Here is an 18,564-nt window from a genome sequence, read left to right on the forward strand (position 1 = left end):
ATAACATGCACTTAATTTACCGCTTTAACAGAATGGCAGACATGGTGACTTTAGTTCCATTCAAAGTTTTACCAGATGACTGGATGGTTTCAGTAAACATAATGTCCCAACACCAGCTAATACGCAGTACGTATACTTGTAACTTCTTGCTTGGCCCTTTTAATTGAGGCTGTTTGAGTTCACCAGCAGGCGTGAAATGACAGTGCTAGTGACAGAAGAGCCTCCCTCGCTCGCATGCACGTCATGTGATTACAGTCCATTAGGGCACAGCACAAACAGAATCCTAAAACGAATCAGCAGTTCCCTAAATCAGACAAGTCTGATCATAAAAAAATTCAGTGAAGTATTTCCTTAAGACCAATTCAAGTACAAACCAAAGCCTTTAAGTGTGATTGCTACAGCCAAAGCCCAAAATAAGGGGCGAGGCTGAGAGTAAGTTGCCGTAACAAGCATCCTGTCAATGAATCATACGGTGGAAAAAAGAAAAAGAAAAAAAAATGGCAGATGGTTTGGAGTTAATGATGAACAGAGGGAGGGGGTGGATATCCCAGAGAGCCGAGGAACGAAAGCAAACACACACACCGGCATCTGTTAATGGGGCGTGCCGGTGTTAAAACAGTGTGATCGTCTTTCTAGAGAAACACGGCATCGGCGATAAAAGTAGCCAGCTAAAATCGAGCGGGACTGTTCAGAATACCGTTCTCCGTAAAGTTTGGCTGAGATCTGAAGATCAGGGAATGTTATAAGCTTCTCGCAGGTCTGCAACATGTTTCTTAACGTAAAAAGTTCTACTCACCTTAAACTTGAAACTTCTTTCTAAGAGGCTGCTGATGAGTGTCGACAGGCCAAAACACCGTTTCCTGTCAAGTTATTGCGTTCCCGTTTCAGACAGAAAACACGGCCTGGACAGTAACAGAGTGTTTGAAGAGAGAGAGAGAGAGACAGACAGAAAGGGTGAGCGAGAGAAAAAGGAGAAGTTGAGAGAGAGAGACGGAGATGGGGGGGGAGAGAGAGAGAAAAAAAGTGAGATTCAGCAGGGTGACTGGTACTGCTGGCCTCTGAGACTCCTCCCACCCTGACTCACCCAGTGAATGAATAACTGGCTTAGAGTGTAAGAGAGAGAGAGAGCGAGCGAGAGAGAGAGAGCGAGAGAGAGAGAGAGAGAGAGAGAGAGAAGCAGCTCTGTGTGCACATGCGCAAGAGTAAATAAGGAGCAAAAAAAATCACCATACTTTGGCAGAGGAGGCTTCATTTTTACAAAATAGAGAGAACTTCTTGGCCTAAATAGACATTCCCTACTGCCCTAAACCGCCCACCTTGGTATCCTTCCTCTCTTCAGTAAGCTGAGGACTGTGGCCTGACCTGCCGCATTCACCCCAGCCTGTGTCCATAGGCTTATTCGCCAGCGCAGGGCAAGAAATCAGTAGCCACTCTGTTATCATGAAGGGGCCTATTGTTCTGCACCGGCAGCAACAGGCAATGCAGAAACACACCCTCAAACACAAAGCAACATCCAGAGCCACACACAGCTCTCGAAATACACAAAGCCGCCCTCAAAACATGACACTGTTCAAGCGTTGGTTAGTTAGTAGCGATTAACCAGTCACACACTAGACCGGCATTCATCAAAGCATGAGAAACTTCATAGAAATCAACAAAGGCTAAATTAGAAAAAAAAAAAAAAAAAAAAGACACACAAGACAATCCTAACAATGTAATAATGCACCAGAGTGGGCAGGACACTATGGTGACTTCAGCAAACGCAATGTGTACACACCGACTTTCCCAAAATAACCATTTAAAAACGGAAGTCACCAGCTGACAGTTACTCAGAAACAGCAGAGGAAACACATGTACACCGTTCAGGGACAATCACGCACAGAGACGACTGAATTTAATCACACGTTTACAAATTTGCCAGAATTACACCCTTAACATCAATCATTTTATTCTCTCATTCATTCAACAAAGGAAAAAGGTTCCATAGAAAGCAGAAACATGACTAACAACTCGTAGGCTATCAGAAGGGGTGAGTAGTAGCTCCGAATAAATGTTTAGCAATAAAATTTTAATGTAAATTAAGCTATTGTTGGACAAGCCTGGTCCAAATCTTACTTAGAAAGCAGTAGGAAATGTCAGAGTTCAAGAGGCTTAAACGGATGAAGAACGAGATGAAGGTTGATGCTTCACTTCTCATCTGACGGACAATCGGTTCTCCTCTACAATTATAACAAGTCCCGTCGTCTTTTGAATTCAAAACAGCCCATCCCTCAGCACCGAGGGTATCGAGTGTTCCGTTTCCACCGAGAAACTTTTACCTTTATAATAAAAACAGCTCGGTTTCTCATATAGCCAGAGCCTGTTGGACCAGTCTCTCTACCCCTAGTGGATAAACAAGTCTTAGACAGATAGAGAATAAAAAAGCAAGACAGCTGCTCCCTTCTCTCAAATCTCCAACTTGGCCACAAGAAAATCGAGCAGGCCTTGGCAGAAAACTAATTTTCTCTGCCCCTTTATAAAAAATATGAACCCCTTTAGCATTGATGAAGGAAAAAAAAACCTCAGTGTCACAAATCAGATCCTGAAATATTCTGTTTTTTTCATCTCACCTTGACAGCTAACGTGCCTTTGAACGAGGCTCTCAGTTGTGGTGAAACATGAGATAACAGCAAGATTAACAAGCTTCGTATTACGCCAAAAACAATAGTACTTCCACTGTAGACAAATGGAATAACAGTTGAGAATCAGCAAAGTGGACAATTTGGTATTTAGTTCGCACAGGTCTACATTACACCGAGCAATAAATATTGGCTAGAGTGTGCATGGGAAGGGATTTCAATGTGCTTCCCAGATTTTTAATACAGTAGCAAAAAAGTTAAAATTGCCATGTGATAATTTTAGTTATCACATGGCAATTTGTGCATTTATCTAATCAGGTTAGTTGGTTGATTAGTGTTCACATCAAATATCAGAATGAACAAACAAAAAAATGGCTGCTTTGAGTACTACGGAAAATTCTGATTCGGGAATTTCATGCACAACAGTCTCTGAGGTTTACACAGAAAAACATCTCCGAACACATGAAATGTGACATAATGAAGCCTATATGCTACAAGGTTCACTCCTTCCAGCCATGAGCAGGAATCTGAGGTGATGTTGGAATGTGCTGCAGACGTCAACCTCAAGGTTACACATTTTGAGACGCTTTGATGCACAACAGTTGTACTGGGTGATTATCTGACATCATTTACCTTACTCTGCGCATTCTCCCATCATCAGGAAGGTCTTTCTGCTAGATGTTTTATGCATTTTTACCAACTTTAGAGACATGTAAAAAAAATCCCAGATCCCTGGAATCGAAGCAGCCATGGTCCAAGTCACCCTGAACACATTATCTGAAGCTCTTGACCAGTACCTGCCAGTACCTTATGAACCATGATTGGTTGATTGGATATTTGCATGAATATTCAGGGGTACCTATGAAAGGGGTATGTATGAACATGTATACATCAAAAGGTAATTTGAATATCTGCAAATTTATTCATACAAAGCGATATTAAACATCTGTACATGACCGTATACAGTATGCTCATGTGGAGCTCAACAACATTTTAATAATAGTTTGTGTTTTACGATACTCAACATATAATGTACGAGTCATGCCAAGTAGCTGTTACCATAGTGCTAGCATATTGTAAGCTTAACAATATGCAAACCACAATTATTGAACTCGCTCTATAAGCTTCCTCTGCATCTCAAACTTTTTTTTTTGAATGTTACACTGAACTGGAATGAATAGGGGAACATATTTTGGCTAATTGAATAGTGTGTAACATAAATGTTATTATTCATTTATGGTGTCGATTATTTTAGCTAATATCATACAGTCCCACATTATCGCACAACTGTCGACTGGGATATCAACGTTCCTTCCAGGGTACCAGAAATATATGAAACCCTGCCTTTAAATCTCCAACCAGTCAAGTTCCACATGGCAGATTTTTGTTATCCTATCTCTTTAATATGCTGTAAAAGGCATTACATAAGTCAACTTTCTACATTGCAGCGGGTGAAGAAAAACTTGCTTGACCGAGAGCTGTCGCTCAACACACCGATCAAGATCTTGGGTTCAGAAAATACAATTATACTGTACTATTGAGGGTTTAAACATTGATGGTATTTTCCCTTAAGCTACCGTGCCATTCATGTTTATGCATAAAAGAGGAGGTAAAAAATATGACTTTCCGGAAGTTTCATTTGATTCGTCACAGTTCACTGTGAATGGGAAAAAAATTTATGATCTTCTTACATAATTTTTTACATTTTGTGTTATCTGATCTTCGGATAACAAAAACAGGGAAGCAAAAATATGTTACTGATTAAGTTTTGAAAGATAAATGAATAGGCAGAGAGTTGCCAGTGATACACAGTATTAATCTAGCTGCCTAGCTACCGCTTTGCAGCTCCTTACTCTGATTAGATTGTACAGCTTACTGTATATCTAGTATTTTTTTCCTATATGAAACACTATTCTGAACTAGAAACAGGTTGGACACACATACCTAATGTGACCTTGGTCTACCTTCTAGGATTTCAAATAAAGCACCTTTGTGTGCTGAAAAGAATCTTCTCACTCTTTTTTTGAACACATGGTAAAGATATGCATGTTTAACAGAACAGGAAATAAATGATAGTCAATATGTCTATGTAAAGTTAGCAAAAACCTTTGGAATTTCTCCATTTCTGTCTTGGGTAAAAAAGGCATAAAGTCACCTATGCTGACATCATTTGTAGTAAATGCATGCACATCATTCTTGCAGTTCATTTTCTACATTTTTCTAATCCAGTGTATGAGGTGCAAGGCATCATCTGTCCAATGTCTTGAAAATGATGATCCCTAAAAAGTACAGTCGCTAAAAATTGAGTACTAAAGGTGTGCGAGAATGCAGGGGAACAAAGTGCGTCTCCATGGCACCCTTGTTTAGGGAAGGATCGGCTTCTCCAATCTGATAAAAACGATACTCCTGTGTAATTTAAAAACAAAACAAAAACAGAAGTCGTAACAAGATCATGGCCTCGACACAACTTGCGGATAGTCTTAGTCATTCTTTAGATATTTGCTGAACGTGTCTGGATGAGTCAGGATACTATTAGTCTGTGGTATGATTGGAATTGACTACAAGAATATTATAAATAAATAAACAAGATTTATGGACTGAAACAAACTGATGATCGGTTATACTCAGAGACATGAGTGCTGATGACCCGAGAGTGGACAAAGCATCAGAGATGGTCAGAAAGTGTGTGGCTGAATTGTAAAAATCAATCCAAAGCATGAATATCATAAGGATCAAAGTAGGCTGAATAAAGACGTTGTTAAACCAGCATTGAGTTGCCTTATATCGTTCTAATGTCAGAGGAAACAAATCATTAACCTTTACCCTAGATAGAAAGATTTGGTGCAGTATGTATTTGCTTATTCTGGGAGAAATTTGAATATCCTGGATTCTCTTATCACTACACTCAATTTAGTTAGTAATTATAAGGACAGGAAAAACTAACCACTCATAATATTAAAAATAACAAAACAACAACCTTGTCTTCATCCATGAAACATATTCATTGAAAACTCAATGAATGTTAAAGCTTACAAAAATGTATCTCAATATCGTTTAAAAGAGCGTAAGCAAAGCACACTTCCAACCACAAGAATATGATTTTCTTATTCACAAATCTACAGTTCATATGTATATGCATATGAATACGTGTAATCCTGAAACGCTTAACCGTTATGGGGTTAGTTAACCATCATCTTCATCCCAACACCAAAAGACACTATATTGCTTATCTCGGTGAAGAAACAAATTGCCAGAGGTCAGAAGAAGATCAGAATGAAGTCCTGATGTCTGTACGGTTGTTTAGATGTCATCTCCCCAAAAAGACGTAAGATTCAAGAGTAATATGAAGACCTGTATTTCTGGAGGTCATAGAGTTGGAGCTCAGGTGCTACAGTATGTAAAGCATTACACCCACCTCTGTATCATCATCCACTACTAAGCTTAACCATAAGAAGTCTCTAGTTCTTTAGTCCACTTTAATGACAATTTAAAGTAAAATGAAGGTTCATATAAAAACTACAGTGATATACGTTCAATGTATTGTATTATATTGTATTGTTTCAAACAATAGAAATAAAATACCAATGTCCCTCCGTATTTAGAAAACAAAAACATGATATTAAGCCGGCCATATTGACTCACCTATACCTGTCCCACTTCTCAGGTGTGTACAGACACCAAACACCAGCTGAACGAGTCAAGCGAAGAGTGACGACGAAAGTCGAAAAGTCACGATGCTAAGTGACGACCCCGAGCAGCCAATCGGCGCTCTTCAGAGGCGTGGTCAAGGAAACGCTCGGCTTGATTCAATGTCACGGTTTTCGCGTCAAAGTCAAACGTGATGCAACGACTTTAAGACCAACGCTGGTGAAACTGCTCAACCTAGACGACTTTACGTACAGGAAATAGTAGGGCATTGTGTCTCTATCCGCAGACTACACCACAAAGTAATATATATTTATAAATACATACAAGTACCACGTTGTCTCTGTAAAATATCATACAATTCAAAAATCTAGTATTCAGTGTATTCGATGTATTAAATAACAATTTTACTGTTTTGTCCTTTAAGAATGACCAAATAAGGAATAACATAAAAGCCGACAAGCCAATCAGGTTGCAGCAAGGTTGCTACGTCATTTATTTGGCAACTGTAATATAATCTGCAAGGAAACACTAGATGGGAACACCTATTTTGTTTTGTCTTAGTTTGTATTGAAGAATTTATTTTTGGCAGGGTCTCCTGTGACCACTTTTCACACAATTGTTTCAGAAACAATTGTCACGTTTTATTTGAAAACGAATCTTAAAATTATAAAAGTAAGAATGTTAATAATGTACTATTATGTAATGTAATAATCAGATTCAGAATCAGAATCAGGTATATTGGGCAAGTGTGTTGATGTTCACACACACACACACACACACACACACACACACACACACACACACACACACACACAAGGAATTTGGTTTTGGTTTGTGACTCTCAAAAGCACAGACATAAATAACATTAATAAAGGTGTATGGTAAGATTCTCTCAAACATCACTGTTTTGTGTCATTTATATTGTAGCACCGTGTTAATGCACAGGATACAAACTGGGATATTATTAAAGACTTCTCATTAAAGAATGTGATCCAGGAATTCTTGTCCATCCCAAGATGTTGTTTATTTATGTATCCTTTCATCTACCCATTTTCTGTAGTATGTATCCTACATAGGGGTGCAGGGAGCCTGGAGGCTCGAGGTAGGACGAGGTGCCAATCTATCTCAGACACACTCAGACATTATGGACAATTTAGAGATGCCAATCAGCCAGACGTCTTTGGACTCCAGGAGGAAACCCCTGACTCCACACACAGGGTGAAATCAAACCCCCAACCCTGGAGTTCCAAAGTAAATTGAATAATTTATTTGTATGATTGTTTATATATTGGGGGGCACGGTGGCTTAGTGGGTAGCACGTTCGCCTCACACCTCCAGGGTCGGGGTTCGATTCCCGCCTCCGCCTTGTGTGTGCGGAGTTTGCATGTTCTCCCCGTGCCTCGGGGGTTTCTTCCGGGTACTCCGGTTTCCTCCCCTGGTCCAAAGACATGCATGGTAGGTTGATTGGCATCTCTGGAAAATTGTCCGTAGCGTGTGAGTGAATGAGAGTGTGTGTGTGTGCCCTGCGATGGGTTGGCACTCCGTCCAGGGTGTATCCTGCCTTGATGCCCAATGACGCCTGAGATAGGCACAGGCTCCCCGTGACCCGAGAAGTTCGGATAAAGCGGTAGAGAATGAATGAATGTTTATATATTTGCTAATGCAAGAAAAAAAATTGTCATTCATTTCATTTGCATGCATTGGGAATTTCTCAGCAAATTAAAACTGGATTTCAAAAACCAGTTTTGAGGGACTATTAATCATCCACCTACATCCCATCTCTGGTTTCTGGCAGTGCTTCAGGAGAAACACTAAACAGTACACACAAGCAGAGAATAAAGGTTTGTATATCTGCTTATTTAAAAATTTGCATTACAAAATGCACTCATTTGGCTTATGCTTTTATGCAAAGCAACTACCAGCTTAGTCAGTGGTTAGTGGAGGTTTATAGAGCTAAAAATTAATTAGGAATTTGATACAATACATTCCATAACAATGTTTTGGCAGATGTGATTACTCTCTATACAGGTTTTCTCACTTAACTTACCAATATTCAGTTCATTTGCTAAGTAGGTTTAAGGTCAAATGAAAAAGTTACATGACGCAACATGTTAAATTTAGGGTTTGGCTTCCTGTGATGCAATAAAATGGTAAGCTCTGCTGTTTGTAGCCCTAACAAAACAAGTTACGTAGATTTGAGTGAATCTATTCAAGTCTTTGTAGGTTATCTGCTTTCTTTTTTCGTTTCTTTTCAATTAATTCTGTAGTTTTTGCCATTTTCTATTTTCTTTGTTGAACAAAATGCCTGCGTGAAGCTCAGTTAATTGTAATAGGCAATTTTTGTGTTCACTTTTATGAAATGTCTCCATCTGTTGTATACAAGTGGTACATTTCATTTACAGAAAAAAATACCACAATGCAAGCTAATAAAGTAAATTACAACACTTTGACACTTTGTAAATTAATCAGTTTGCTATTTTCCTGGATTTAGATTCAAATGTGAATTGTTTAGTACCAGGACACTTAAACCGGACGGTCTAAGACTTTTTATTGAGTGTGTGTGTGTGTGTGTGTGTGTGTGTGTGTGTGTGTGTGTGTGCATGTGTGTGGGTGTATATGCATGTACGTACGCGTGCAAGCATGTGTGGGGGTGCATATGTGTGTGTCTCAGTGTGCATATGTATGTGTGCATGTGTGTGTGCCTCATTGTGCATACACGTGTGTGTGTGTGTGCGTGTGTGTGGGTGTATATGCATGTACGTACACGTGCAAGCATGTGTGGGGGTGCATATGTATGTGTGCATGTGTGTGTGCCTCATTGTGCATACGTGTATGTATGTGCACATGTGTTTGTGTACATGTTTTGCAACAAATCAAGTAAAAGTGACAAGAAATGTCAATTTTTCACTAAAATGTTTGTTTAGTTTAAGTTTAGTTTTTACATTTATTGTTTTGCAAAAGAAATGTACATTTATACATAAAAAAATAGAATGATGTGTTCAGTAAAAAAAAAGGATACAACTGACTCATACTTGTAGTGTATCACACACTTGCTTTACGTCAGATATTTTCTTAAGACAGTCAGATGTCTGTGTGTGTGTGTGTGTGTGTGTGTGTGTGTGTGTGTGTGTGTGTGTGTGTGTGTGTGTGTGTGTGTGAGAGAGAGAGAGAGAGAGAGAGAGCGAGAGAGATTCACATGACATGCCTGACTGAACCCAAGTGGGCAGTTTCACATAGGGAGTAGTGGTTGTAGGCTGTGCTGAGGACAGAAGAGGAGGGAATAAAATTGTAGAACTAGCTGCTCCTCCTACAGCCAACAAGATCCTCCTTTAGCACCAAGCTGCTTCACACACACTCACACACACTCACACACACACACACACACACACACACACACACACACACACACACACACACACACACACACACACACACACACACACACACACACATCTATACACACAAAGTTAGACAGTAGGGGCTGGCTGACAAAATCAGGATATGACATCATGCCCAGGAAGAAAAGCCAAACAACTTTTCTCTCTGCTTTTTGGGTCTTATTTGTTTTTTAGCTCAGTCAGGTTTTTTGATCCATTCCTGAGACAAAACTCTTTAGACAACAGTGTAATCCAAGTACTGCTAACTAGAGCTGTCCTGAGCTTTCCCATAGATCCCACAGCATTCCAAGCATTCAAGACGGGACTTAAGCCAGGTATTGTGGGAAAGATCAGTTTTTTCTTTTTGTCCTACATATTCTCTCTGTAAGTATTCTTTTCCCTTTTTTGAACTTTGAGATGTCTTTGCAGTTTGTTTTCTTGCATTTAAAAGCCTGTTTTCCATTAGACTCTATAAGACTATAAGATTGCTGGAATATGGAAAGATATACGAGTTCCTGAGAATGAGTTCAATACGGTTCACTCCTCCACATCTACACATTAGACAAACTACAGATGTGAATGTAAAAGCTTTAAATCTCTTTATTAGTGCTTTGACATTGACATCACAGACTCATCTATATCTTCCTTGTGTGATTGTGTACCGAAATACGAGTAAGACACTGTATACAGTAAGATAAGAAACTCTGCAGTAGTTATATGGTTCAGATTACACTAGGCTTGTTGATGATGTAACAGTTTTCCACAGCAATACTTAAGGAAAAGTGAGTGCTCTGATTTTTTTTTAAATAATGTTTCACCCTATAATCAAGTAAAACCAAATCATAAAGTTCCTCAAGGACTGTTTATGACTTTTGAACTGATTTGTTGTAAGAGTTAGAGAGAAAGATTTTCAGTTGTGGTAGATTCTTTCAATTGATTATTTAGTTTGTAGTTATTTAGATGTGGGATCAAAAACAGAGCCACATAGTGTAGGTGTGGTTACGACATAAATCTCTCATTGTAAGTCATCGGCTCGTTTTGATGTGAAGCCTGCTCACTATTCTGCCAAATAGGAAGGTTAATTTCAGGTCTTAACTGAATGAATACAGCTGATACCGCCAGCCAGGACCACAGAGAGTCAGGAGTCAATAAGACAGGAAAAGAGAGGCTGTGAATTGATAGGATAAGCCTGAGAGAGGCACAATGCTCGATCTTTTATGTTATCATATACGGTCAGACTGCATAGAAACTGTTGTAGCGGAAGTGTTGGGGGAAAACATTGTGATCATACTGTTACATAGGCTCAAAATGATTACCACATCAATAAATAAAATTAAAATGTGATGGCAGCAGGTACAGATGGAAAAAAATCATATGACTAAAAGGATCATACCATGTATGATCTTGTTTAACATATATTTTCTGTTATGCTCTGTTTATTTTCTGTCTTTCCAATATCAGATGTTAATTTGACTGTTGTAACCTTTATTAGGTCACAAAACTACTACTAGAGGCTTAGTGGCTTAGAGTCATACTGAGAACACCTGATCTTGTCTGGAAGCTAAGTAGAGTTGGGCCTGGTTTGTACTTGGACACGAGACTGCCTGGGAATACCAGGAGCTGTAAGCTACTTAAAAAAAACAACAACTGCAGGCCAGTGGTGGCTTGACCACTGGGTTGTTGATAGGTGGATTGGGATTCAAGCCCCAAGCCACCACTGTTGGGCTCTTGAGCAAGGCTCTTATCCATCACCGACCCAGGGGCGCTGTATCATCACTGACCCTGAGTTTTGACCCCAAATTCCAGTTGTGATATCCGAAGAAGGAATGCTGTAATATATATGTGACAGAATAAAGGCTGCTTCTTCTAGTGGTTGGAACATTTGCCTCGTAGTTCCAGGGTTTGGGGTTTGATTTGAGCCTCCACCCTTTGTGTATGTGGAGTACGCATGTTCTCCATGTGATTCGGGGGTTTCCTCTGAGTACTCCAGTTTCCTCCTTTAGCACAATGACATGCACTCTAGGCTGATTGAAATCTCTAAATCATCCATAGTGTGTGAATGTATGTGAGATTATGTCATGTGATGGGGTTGCACCTCGTCCAGTGTGTCCTCCACCTTGTGCCCAAAGCCCTCTAGGATAGTTTCCCTTTGACCCTGTTAGGTCATGGTACATGGCTATAATTATTCCCCAGTTCATGGTAGCTTGCAACTTGTTCTGATCCCTATTCTTGTCAATCATTTGTTTATTTACTTTCATTTTCTGTAATAAACCCGTAATAAAAATTCAGTCAGTGTTGCTTCAGAGGCATCAGGACAAAAAAAAAAAAAGCCAGCTCAGATACGATAAATATCATAATGCACCTAACTTTAGACACAAAAGAAGTTTGGTTTCAAAGTGACAGCCAAAAGAAGGCAGCCTGTCACATGAGAGACAATGCTAGACAGCATGAGAGAGTAAATCAACCATATCAGGGTCACAGAGGAAAATGTTTTTTTTCTGGCTGAACATATATTTGTTCTATAATCTTATGCTTATTTGTCTTGCTGACAGAGGAGCCACTTGATTATGTAATTTGATGATGATTACTCAGCTGTGACTTTGTTTTTGCTAGAGAATTTACTTGTCGTAGCTTGCCAGTGACCAGTAGGAGGTGTTTTTGTTTAGTTTATTACTTGTTTATTTTGTTTATTACTATAAGCTTAGTAATATTAGGTGGGGATCAGTCATCTAATGTGTCTGTTCACTCCAGTGTGAATACTTATTGTTCTGTTTTATTGTTGTATCAAAAAAAAAAACCTGGAAGTGACCAAATTTGATCGTTTTGACCTCTACACTGTATTTTAGCTAGTTTGAGTTAGCAGGAGATACAGTTTGTGACACTGATGTGCACAAGAAAGATTTTATTCCTGTCATGCTTAATCTGTCAGCAAATAATCATAACTATAGAGTTCTTAAGCTCAGTAGCAGAGTTAATGCTACAACATGACAGTACACCAGTTGTATCAATACCACACAAAGACACATACCACAGATCAGATTTCTCTCTCATTGTTTGTTAACTTGGCACTCACAGCTATGAAATAAATCATCAGTAGTGTAGCGAAGAAGGCCTATTGGTTAGGGTTAGCAGTACCAGTCTACTGTTTTTCTGTCAGAAATCTGAAAGCTGCTACTTTTATTTTGTCAGATGTCACTTAAAACCCTTTTGTGGGGTTCGGGTCAAATTGATCCGTTTTATAATTTTACTGAAAGCATTTGTTTGTGTTTGTTGTTAATCAGCCGTGTTTGCAGATTACTTTAGAGAGCTGTAATTCATAGCCAGTGACCACAATAATCTTTTGTTTCTTGTGTTTTTATTGTTGTTCATCACCTGCAACCAATACATCGGTTCAAAATAATAAACATTAATTTAATTTCAATTTTATTCTTGATTTATGTCACCAAGGTCTTTATTATAGTCTATTATGTTACACGAATTTGAACTTTTTTGCAAAAATGAACATTTTTCATTGTTAAAATTCTGATTGTAATTGCAAACATTAATTTCAAATGTTATCTATATTGTTTGGGATTGAGATAAAGATAGTATTTATTTTTAGTAGTTTTTAAAAGTACAATAATGCCCCAGGTCAATTTGACTCGAACAGTACCGAAGGATCAAAAGAGTGAACATAACATAAACACAAGGGAAAAATTGTAAACATTTAAGACTTACTTTTTTTTAATATTATTATTTTCAAAAGCATAATTTCATCAGTTGATGAAACAGGAGACTTCATCTCATCCATCCTGACATTTCTGCTGGAGATTCTACTACTAACTCAAGCTTTGGAAGCATGGCTCTGTGCCTTGGCCAAGTGTTCAGCAAAGACAAGACATTCAGGCCTCGGAAGCGCTTCGAGCCTGGAACGCAGAGGTTTGAGCTGTATAAGAGAGCTCAGGCATCACTAAAATCAGGGCTGGACCTCAGGAAGGTTGTCCAGCTACCTGAGGGAGAAAACATTAATGACTGGATTGCTGTGCATGTTGTAGATTTCTTTAACCGCATCAACCTTATCTATGGAACAGTCAGTGAATTTTGCACAGAGAGAACCTGCCCGGTCATGTCCGGAGGCCCTCGCTATGAGTACAGATGGCAAGATGGAGACCATTACAAGAAACCCACAAAACTCCCAGCCCTTCAGTATATGAACCTGATGATGGACTGGATTGAGTCGCTCATCAACAATGAGAACATCTTCCCTACACGCATAGGTGTGTCCGCAATCATCTTTTGCATGATCTCTTAAATACTTTGTATACAACAACGATATTCAGCATTGCTCCTAACTACAATGATGTGCAGCTGAAAAGCTGTTTTATTATAGTGGGTCATTTATAATTCTCTCAATGCTCTGTTAGTAATAAAGTGAGGACCTACAACCATTGGTGACTCCTCTATACACACAGTCCCTCCAGGATTTTTTATGATTGTTGCAGTCACAAAGGAGAGTATTTTGCAGTTTATTGTAAAATTTGCAATACAACTAGCTGTGTTTTTGTGGGGTTTTATTTTGAAGAAAACTGCTTGAATTGGAAAAGCACAGATTTTTTCTTTTAAACTCCTACCAGTGAAGACACATAATGAAATCACTTTCTATTATAGCTCTACTCATGTTCATGTTTGTCCTGAGCAGAATCCTCCAGACTGCTTATACAGAGTATATCTTCTGCATATTTCACCCCTTTCCAACAGCAGCGATATGATGTTCAGATCAACCTTTTCACACTGAGGATGTCCAAGGGACAGTTGAACATCCTGTCTATAAGGGCTGTTAATGTCTTGTGTTACCTTCTTGAGCATCAGAGGTTGCAGAGTCCTTTAGAAGATGCTGGAAAAGTGCAGTGTGTAATGTGCAGGAGCTGGAGGTTTCATTCTGCTCAGGAAAAACGAAGGACTCAACTACGGTATTATTATTACAAAGTATCAACACAGTCGCAGATCATACGAGTAACAACATCCAGGATTAGTAATCAATCAGTAAATTCTAATTTTATTGTATTTTGTGGACTAAATGTGATCATCTCTTATGTGATATAGATTATTCATTGCAAAAACAATGCTATTTTTCCAATCAATTTTATTATATTTTTTAATATTATTACCATTTTGCAAATTCTGCAAAGCGTATGTAAACATCTGACCTAAACTGCAGGTCTGCCATTCTGTTAATATCTGACGAATCATTGGAACATTGTATATGCTTCATATCCTTGGACCGTCCCTAATACACATTTAATTAAGAACTTGGCACAAGGTTTTAAAGATTGTTCTCCTTTTTCAGGGGTTCCTTTTCCAAAGAACTTCCAGCAGGTCTGCAAAAAGATCCTAAGTCGGCTTTTCCGTGTGTTCGTGCATGTTTACATCCATCACTTTGACAGCATTTGCAACATGGGAGCTGAGGCTCATGTCAACACCTGCTACAAACACTACTACTTCTTCATCTCTGAGTTTAGTCTCATCGAACACTCTGAGCTGGAGCCACTGGTGAGAAAGATATGTTTATAAAAACTTTTGTATGGTCAGTGGAGCTGTTTGACATCAATTGAATATCAGACTAAATTCCAAATGCAAACAAAATTCCATACACACAAAATTCACGTTATTTTATTTTCCCACAGAGACCCATGACAGAACGGATCTGTAACTGAAGCAAGAGGACACTGATGTACTGTCCGTTACTGTACGTTCATCATTCAATGATGCAAGCTTGTCATATTTTTAATATATTTACTATGAGGTTTTCCTTAGTAGGATGTCATCCTACTCATTGAGCCTAAGTGTAGAGCTGTGTAGCTGACTCGATATTCCAAAACTGTGTTTTATTTTAATGGTTAAAATATGCTATATGAGCCAATATCAGTATATTTCTGTTCTGTTTTCTTTCTGTTCATTTTTCTGATCATAACACTTGCCTTTTTTTTCAATTTGATTGCTTTGTATTGCTTTTTATGTGAAAGGTTTTTATGCAGCATTTGGATGTGCTTTAAAAATCTGACTCAAAATGTGTAGAATTTTTTTCCCTTGAGGTGAAAACTGATTTGTCCTTTGTGTTTTCTGGAACCATGCAGAGATATGTTAAACACCTGGGTACTCAGCTTGAAACACCACATTCTTGTTAGTGCAAAAACCACTGCCAAAGAGCCGACTGGGGCATTTATTTCTCTTGCATGTGTCATTGATATTATGTGAATGCATACTGTTTTTGTATTTTATTTATACATTGTTTCAGAACCATATATAAATTAAATCATTATCCTAAGAATTTATTTTTAAAAACACCTGAACAACTAAGCAAACTGTTTTACTTAATCTTTCTGCTCTTAGTGTTAAAAAGAGCTTTACTGTAGCACAACCAAGTCTTACCACTCTTTTATATCATAATTTATTGTCTGCCTATTAGATTTGTAAACTTTGCTGTAAATATAAAAAGACTATGTGAGTGTCAAATAGATAGAATTAGCCATGTAAAAGAAAGACAGGCGATAATTTGTTGCCTCACGTGTACTCTAGTCTTTGGCCCCCTGGTTTCCAAAGCTGAAATTGGAGCTGTTGTATCTTTACTGTGTACATAGAGCTTTTCAAGCTCTTGCATGAATTCATTTTTATTTGTGCTTTTTGACAATTTTTGTATTATACTTTTTTATGTTCAATATATGTTCAATAAAGAGAAAGATTTGATCATCATTCATTCATTCATTCATTCATTCATCTTTAACTAACATTTGATCAGTCTGAGGAACACTGACTACAATGAAAACATTTGTAGAAATAAAATTATTTAACCACACTCTACCATATTATTTAACTTCAACCTACCAGATGAGGATGTGTTTCCTTTCAAATCTGGTTTCTCTCAATGCTTCTTCCTCGTTTCAGGGAGACTTTTCTCAAAGCCTCAAATCACATCTGGCTTGTTCATTAAGGATAAATATACATTTAAATTTTCTCACTCACTCATTTTCTACCGCTTTTATCCGAACTACCTCGGGTCGCCTGTGCCTATCTCGCCTGTGCCTGCCCCCCCCCCCCCATTTAAATTTTAAACTTTGTAATTTTTATATTCCTATAAAACTGCTTTGGGACAGTGTCCCTTGTTAAAAGCACTGTACAAGATAAAATTTAATACATTAACATTTAGCAGATGCCCTTACCCAGAGCAACTTACACATTGTCTCATTTTTATACAAAAAAAATTATAATTGATTGTTAAGTGCCTTGTTTAGGGGCCCAGCAGTGGCAGCTTGGACTCGTGGGAATCGAACTCACAACCTTCTGCTTGGTAGCCCAGCAACTAATCACTAAGCTACCACATCCCCCTGAATATCCAATGAGTCCACCACAAGGTATCATGAATACACATTCATACACTCAGGGAAGCATCTAGTCATGTCTGAATTGAAAGTTTGTATGTGGCCTTGTGAAGTTCCTTTATCTGACCAAATTTCTGAAGACAGCAGGTATCTTTCACTGTATTTCATATCCCAGTTCACTTTGCTTTAAAATTGCAAAGGATTACAAAAGAAGAGAGGATTCAAAACAGAATTTATTTATGTTCTTGTTAAAACACATAGATATCTATACATAGATGTCGCCTTGGGGTCCTAAAAATGCGCCAAAACCGCCGGCATCTTTGTACAGGGGTTTTGTACTTCAAATGCATGCACGATGCCGGACTTCTGTGCTGTGTTTAGATGTTGAAACGAAATAAATCTAAAAAACAAACAAAAAGGGATTACATTTCACAAGTGAGAATGTGTTTTATGATATTGAATGTTAGGAAATTATATTTCTGGTTACGTTGGTTTGTTTCAGTCCTTGGTTAACGGCCGCAGCTAATCCATGCTACAGTAGTTACCCATTAGTTTTTAACGAAAACCAACAATGTTTGTAAATTTCGAAGCTCTTAATAAGTACATTAAAATTGCCAAATGCTTTTTTCCTTAAAGGTGAAAAGACCCTTCTTTATGTTTTGCAAGATTCCCTGACCTCAAACATATTTTATTAGATTGTCCTGGACTTAACACAGGCAGAATGCTCTTTGATCAACTTCACTTAAGGACATATTTAATCAGATTATGCCTGAAAAGGAATTGGATTTTTTTTAATTGTATGATGAATGAGAGAGTGTGTGTGCCCTGCGATGGGTTGGCACTCCGTCCAGGGTGTATCCTGCCTTGATGCCCGATGACGCCTGAGATAGGCACAGGCTCCCCGTCACCCGAGAAGTTCGGATAAAGCGGTAGAAAGTGAGTGAGTGAGTGAGTGAGTGAGTGGTCTTCGTGATCACATTGTTGAGACTCAAGATGGTATAGACAACCATCACTTTAGCTTAATTTCACTGGTTGTCTGTACCTTTCTTAAGTTGAGACAACACCATGTCACAAAGATTCATACACTGGTTAACAAATGGTTAACTCAGGTTATTCCTGTTTTTTTTTGTTTATGTGACTTTAGTACATACTTATTTAATGTGGCAAAGTATTGCGGGACAGGAGTAAAGACAAGATTGAACGGTCTTTGGCATCTCAACTATCTAACATTCACATTATTCATTCATTCATTTTCTACCGCCTGTCCGAACTACCTCGGGTCACGGGGAGCCTGTGCCTATCTCAGGCGTCATCGGGCATCAAGGCAGGATACACCCTGGACGGAGTGCCAACGCAGGGCGCACACACACACACACACACACAATTTTCCAGAGATGCCAATCAACCTACCATGCATGTCTTTGGACCGGGGGAGAAAACCGGAGTACCCGGATGAAACCCCCGAGGCACGGAACACACAAGGCGGAGGCGGGAATCGAATCCCCAACCCTGGAGGTGTGAGGCGAACGTGCTAACCACTAAGCCATCGTGCCCCCCTATTTAGAA

At 38.7% G+C, this 18,564-nt stretch overlaps 2 protein-coding genes and 2 long non-coding RNA genes across 6 annotated transcripts in view; 2 read left to right on the forward strand and 2 right to left on the reverse strand.

Moving 5' to 3' along the window:
• Positions 1 to 6,510, reverse strand: part of elovl1b (ELOVL fatty acid elongase 1b) — a 14,421-nt gene extending 7,911 nt beyond the window's left edge. The window contains exons 1-2 of one of the 2 annotated variants that reach the window (XM_027169931.2): positions 6,261 to 6,397; positions 797 to 902 (exon numbers count right to left, since the gene is read on the reverse strand). The gene's annotated coding sequence lies outside the window, so the exon portion shown is untranslated. Of the gene's footprint in view, positions 1 to 796; positions 903 to 6,260 lie in introns of both variants that reach the window. The other variant, XM_027169932.2, reaches the window with a different exon arrangement.
• LOC125139664 lies at positions 6,432 to 8,867 on the forward strand. Its single transcript, XR_007138729.1, has 3 exons — positions 6,432 to 6,565; positions 7,327 to 7,517; positions 7,982 to 8,867. It is a non-coding gene; the product is annotated as an uncharacterized LOC125139664 (long non-coding RNA).
• Positions 8,868 to 9,688: 821 nt separating this feature from the next.
• Positions 9,689 to 16,372, forward strand: mob3c (MOB kinase activator 3C). 2 transcript variants are annotated; one of them, XM_027169929.2, is made up of 4 exons: positions 9,689 to 9,978; positions 13,389 to 13,899; positions 14,970 to 15,172; positions 15,307 to 16,372. In XM_027169929.2, the coding sequence occupies exons 2-4, from the start codon at positions 13,482 to 13,484 to the stop codon at positions 15,334 to 15,336; spliced, it is 651 nt and encodes a 216-aa protein (XP_027025730.1). In that variant the 5' UTR covers positions 9,689 to 9,978; positions 13,389 to 13,481; the 3' UTR covers positions 15,337 to 16,372. The 2 variants fall into 2 exon arrangements, with proteins under 2 accessions (XP_027025730.1, XP_027025729.2); XM_027169928.2 differs by having other exon boundaries at positions 9,691 to 10,027.
• Positions 16,373 to 17,213: 841 nt separating this feature from the next.
• Positions 17,214 to 18,469, reverse strand: LOC125139806. The gene is made up of 2 exons (XR_007138920.1): positions 18,409 to 18,469; positions 17,214 to 17,398 (listed from the first exon to the last, which is right to left on the reverse strand). It is a non-coding gene; the product is annotated as an uncharacterized LOC125139806 (long non-coding RNA).
• Between the last annotated feature and the right edge of the window lie 95 nt (positions 18,470 to 18,564).

The sequence above is a fragment of the Tachysurus fulvidraco genome, chromosome 2, assembly GCF_022655615.1.
Source record: "Tachysurus fulvidraco isolate hzauxx_2018 chromosome 2, HZAU_PFXX_2.0, whole genome shotgun sequence".
Classification (NCBI taxonomy): Eukaryota; Metazoa; Chordata; class Actinopteri; order Siluriformes; family Bagridae; genus Tachysurus; species Tachysurus fulvidraco.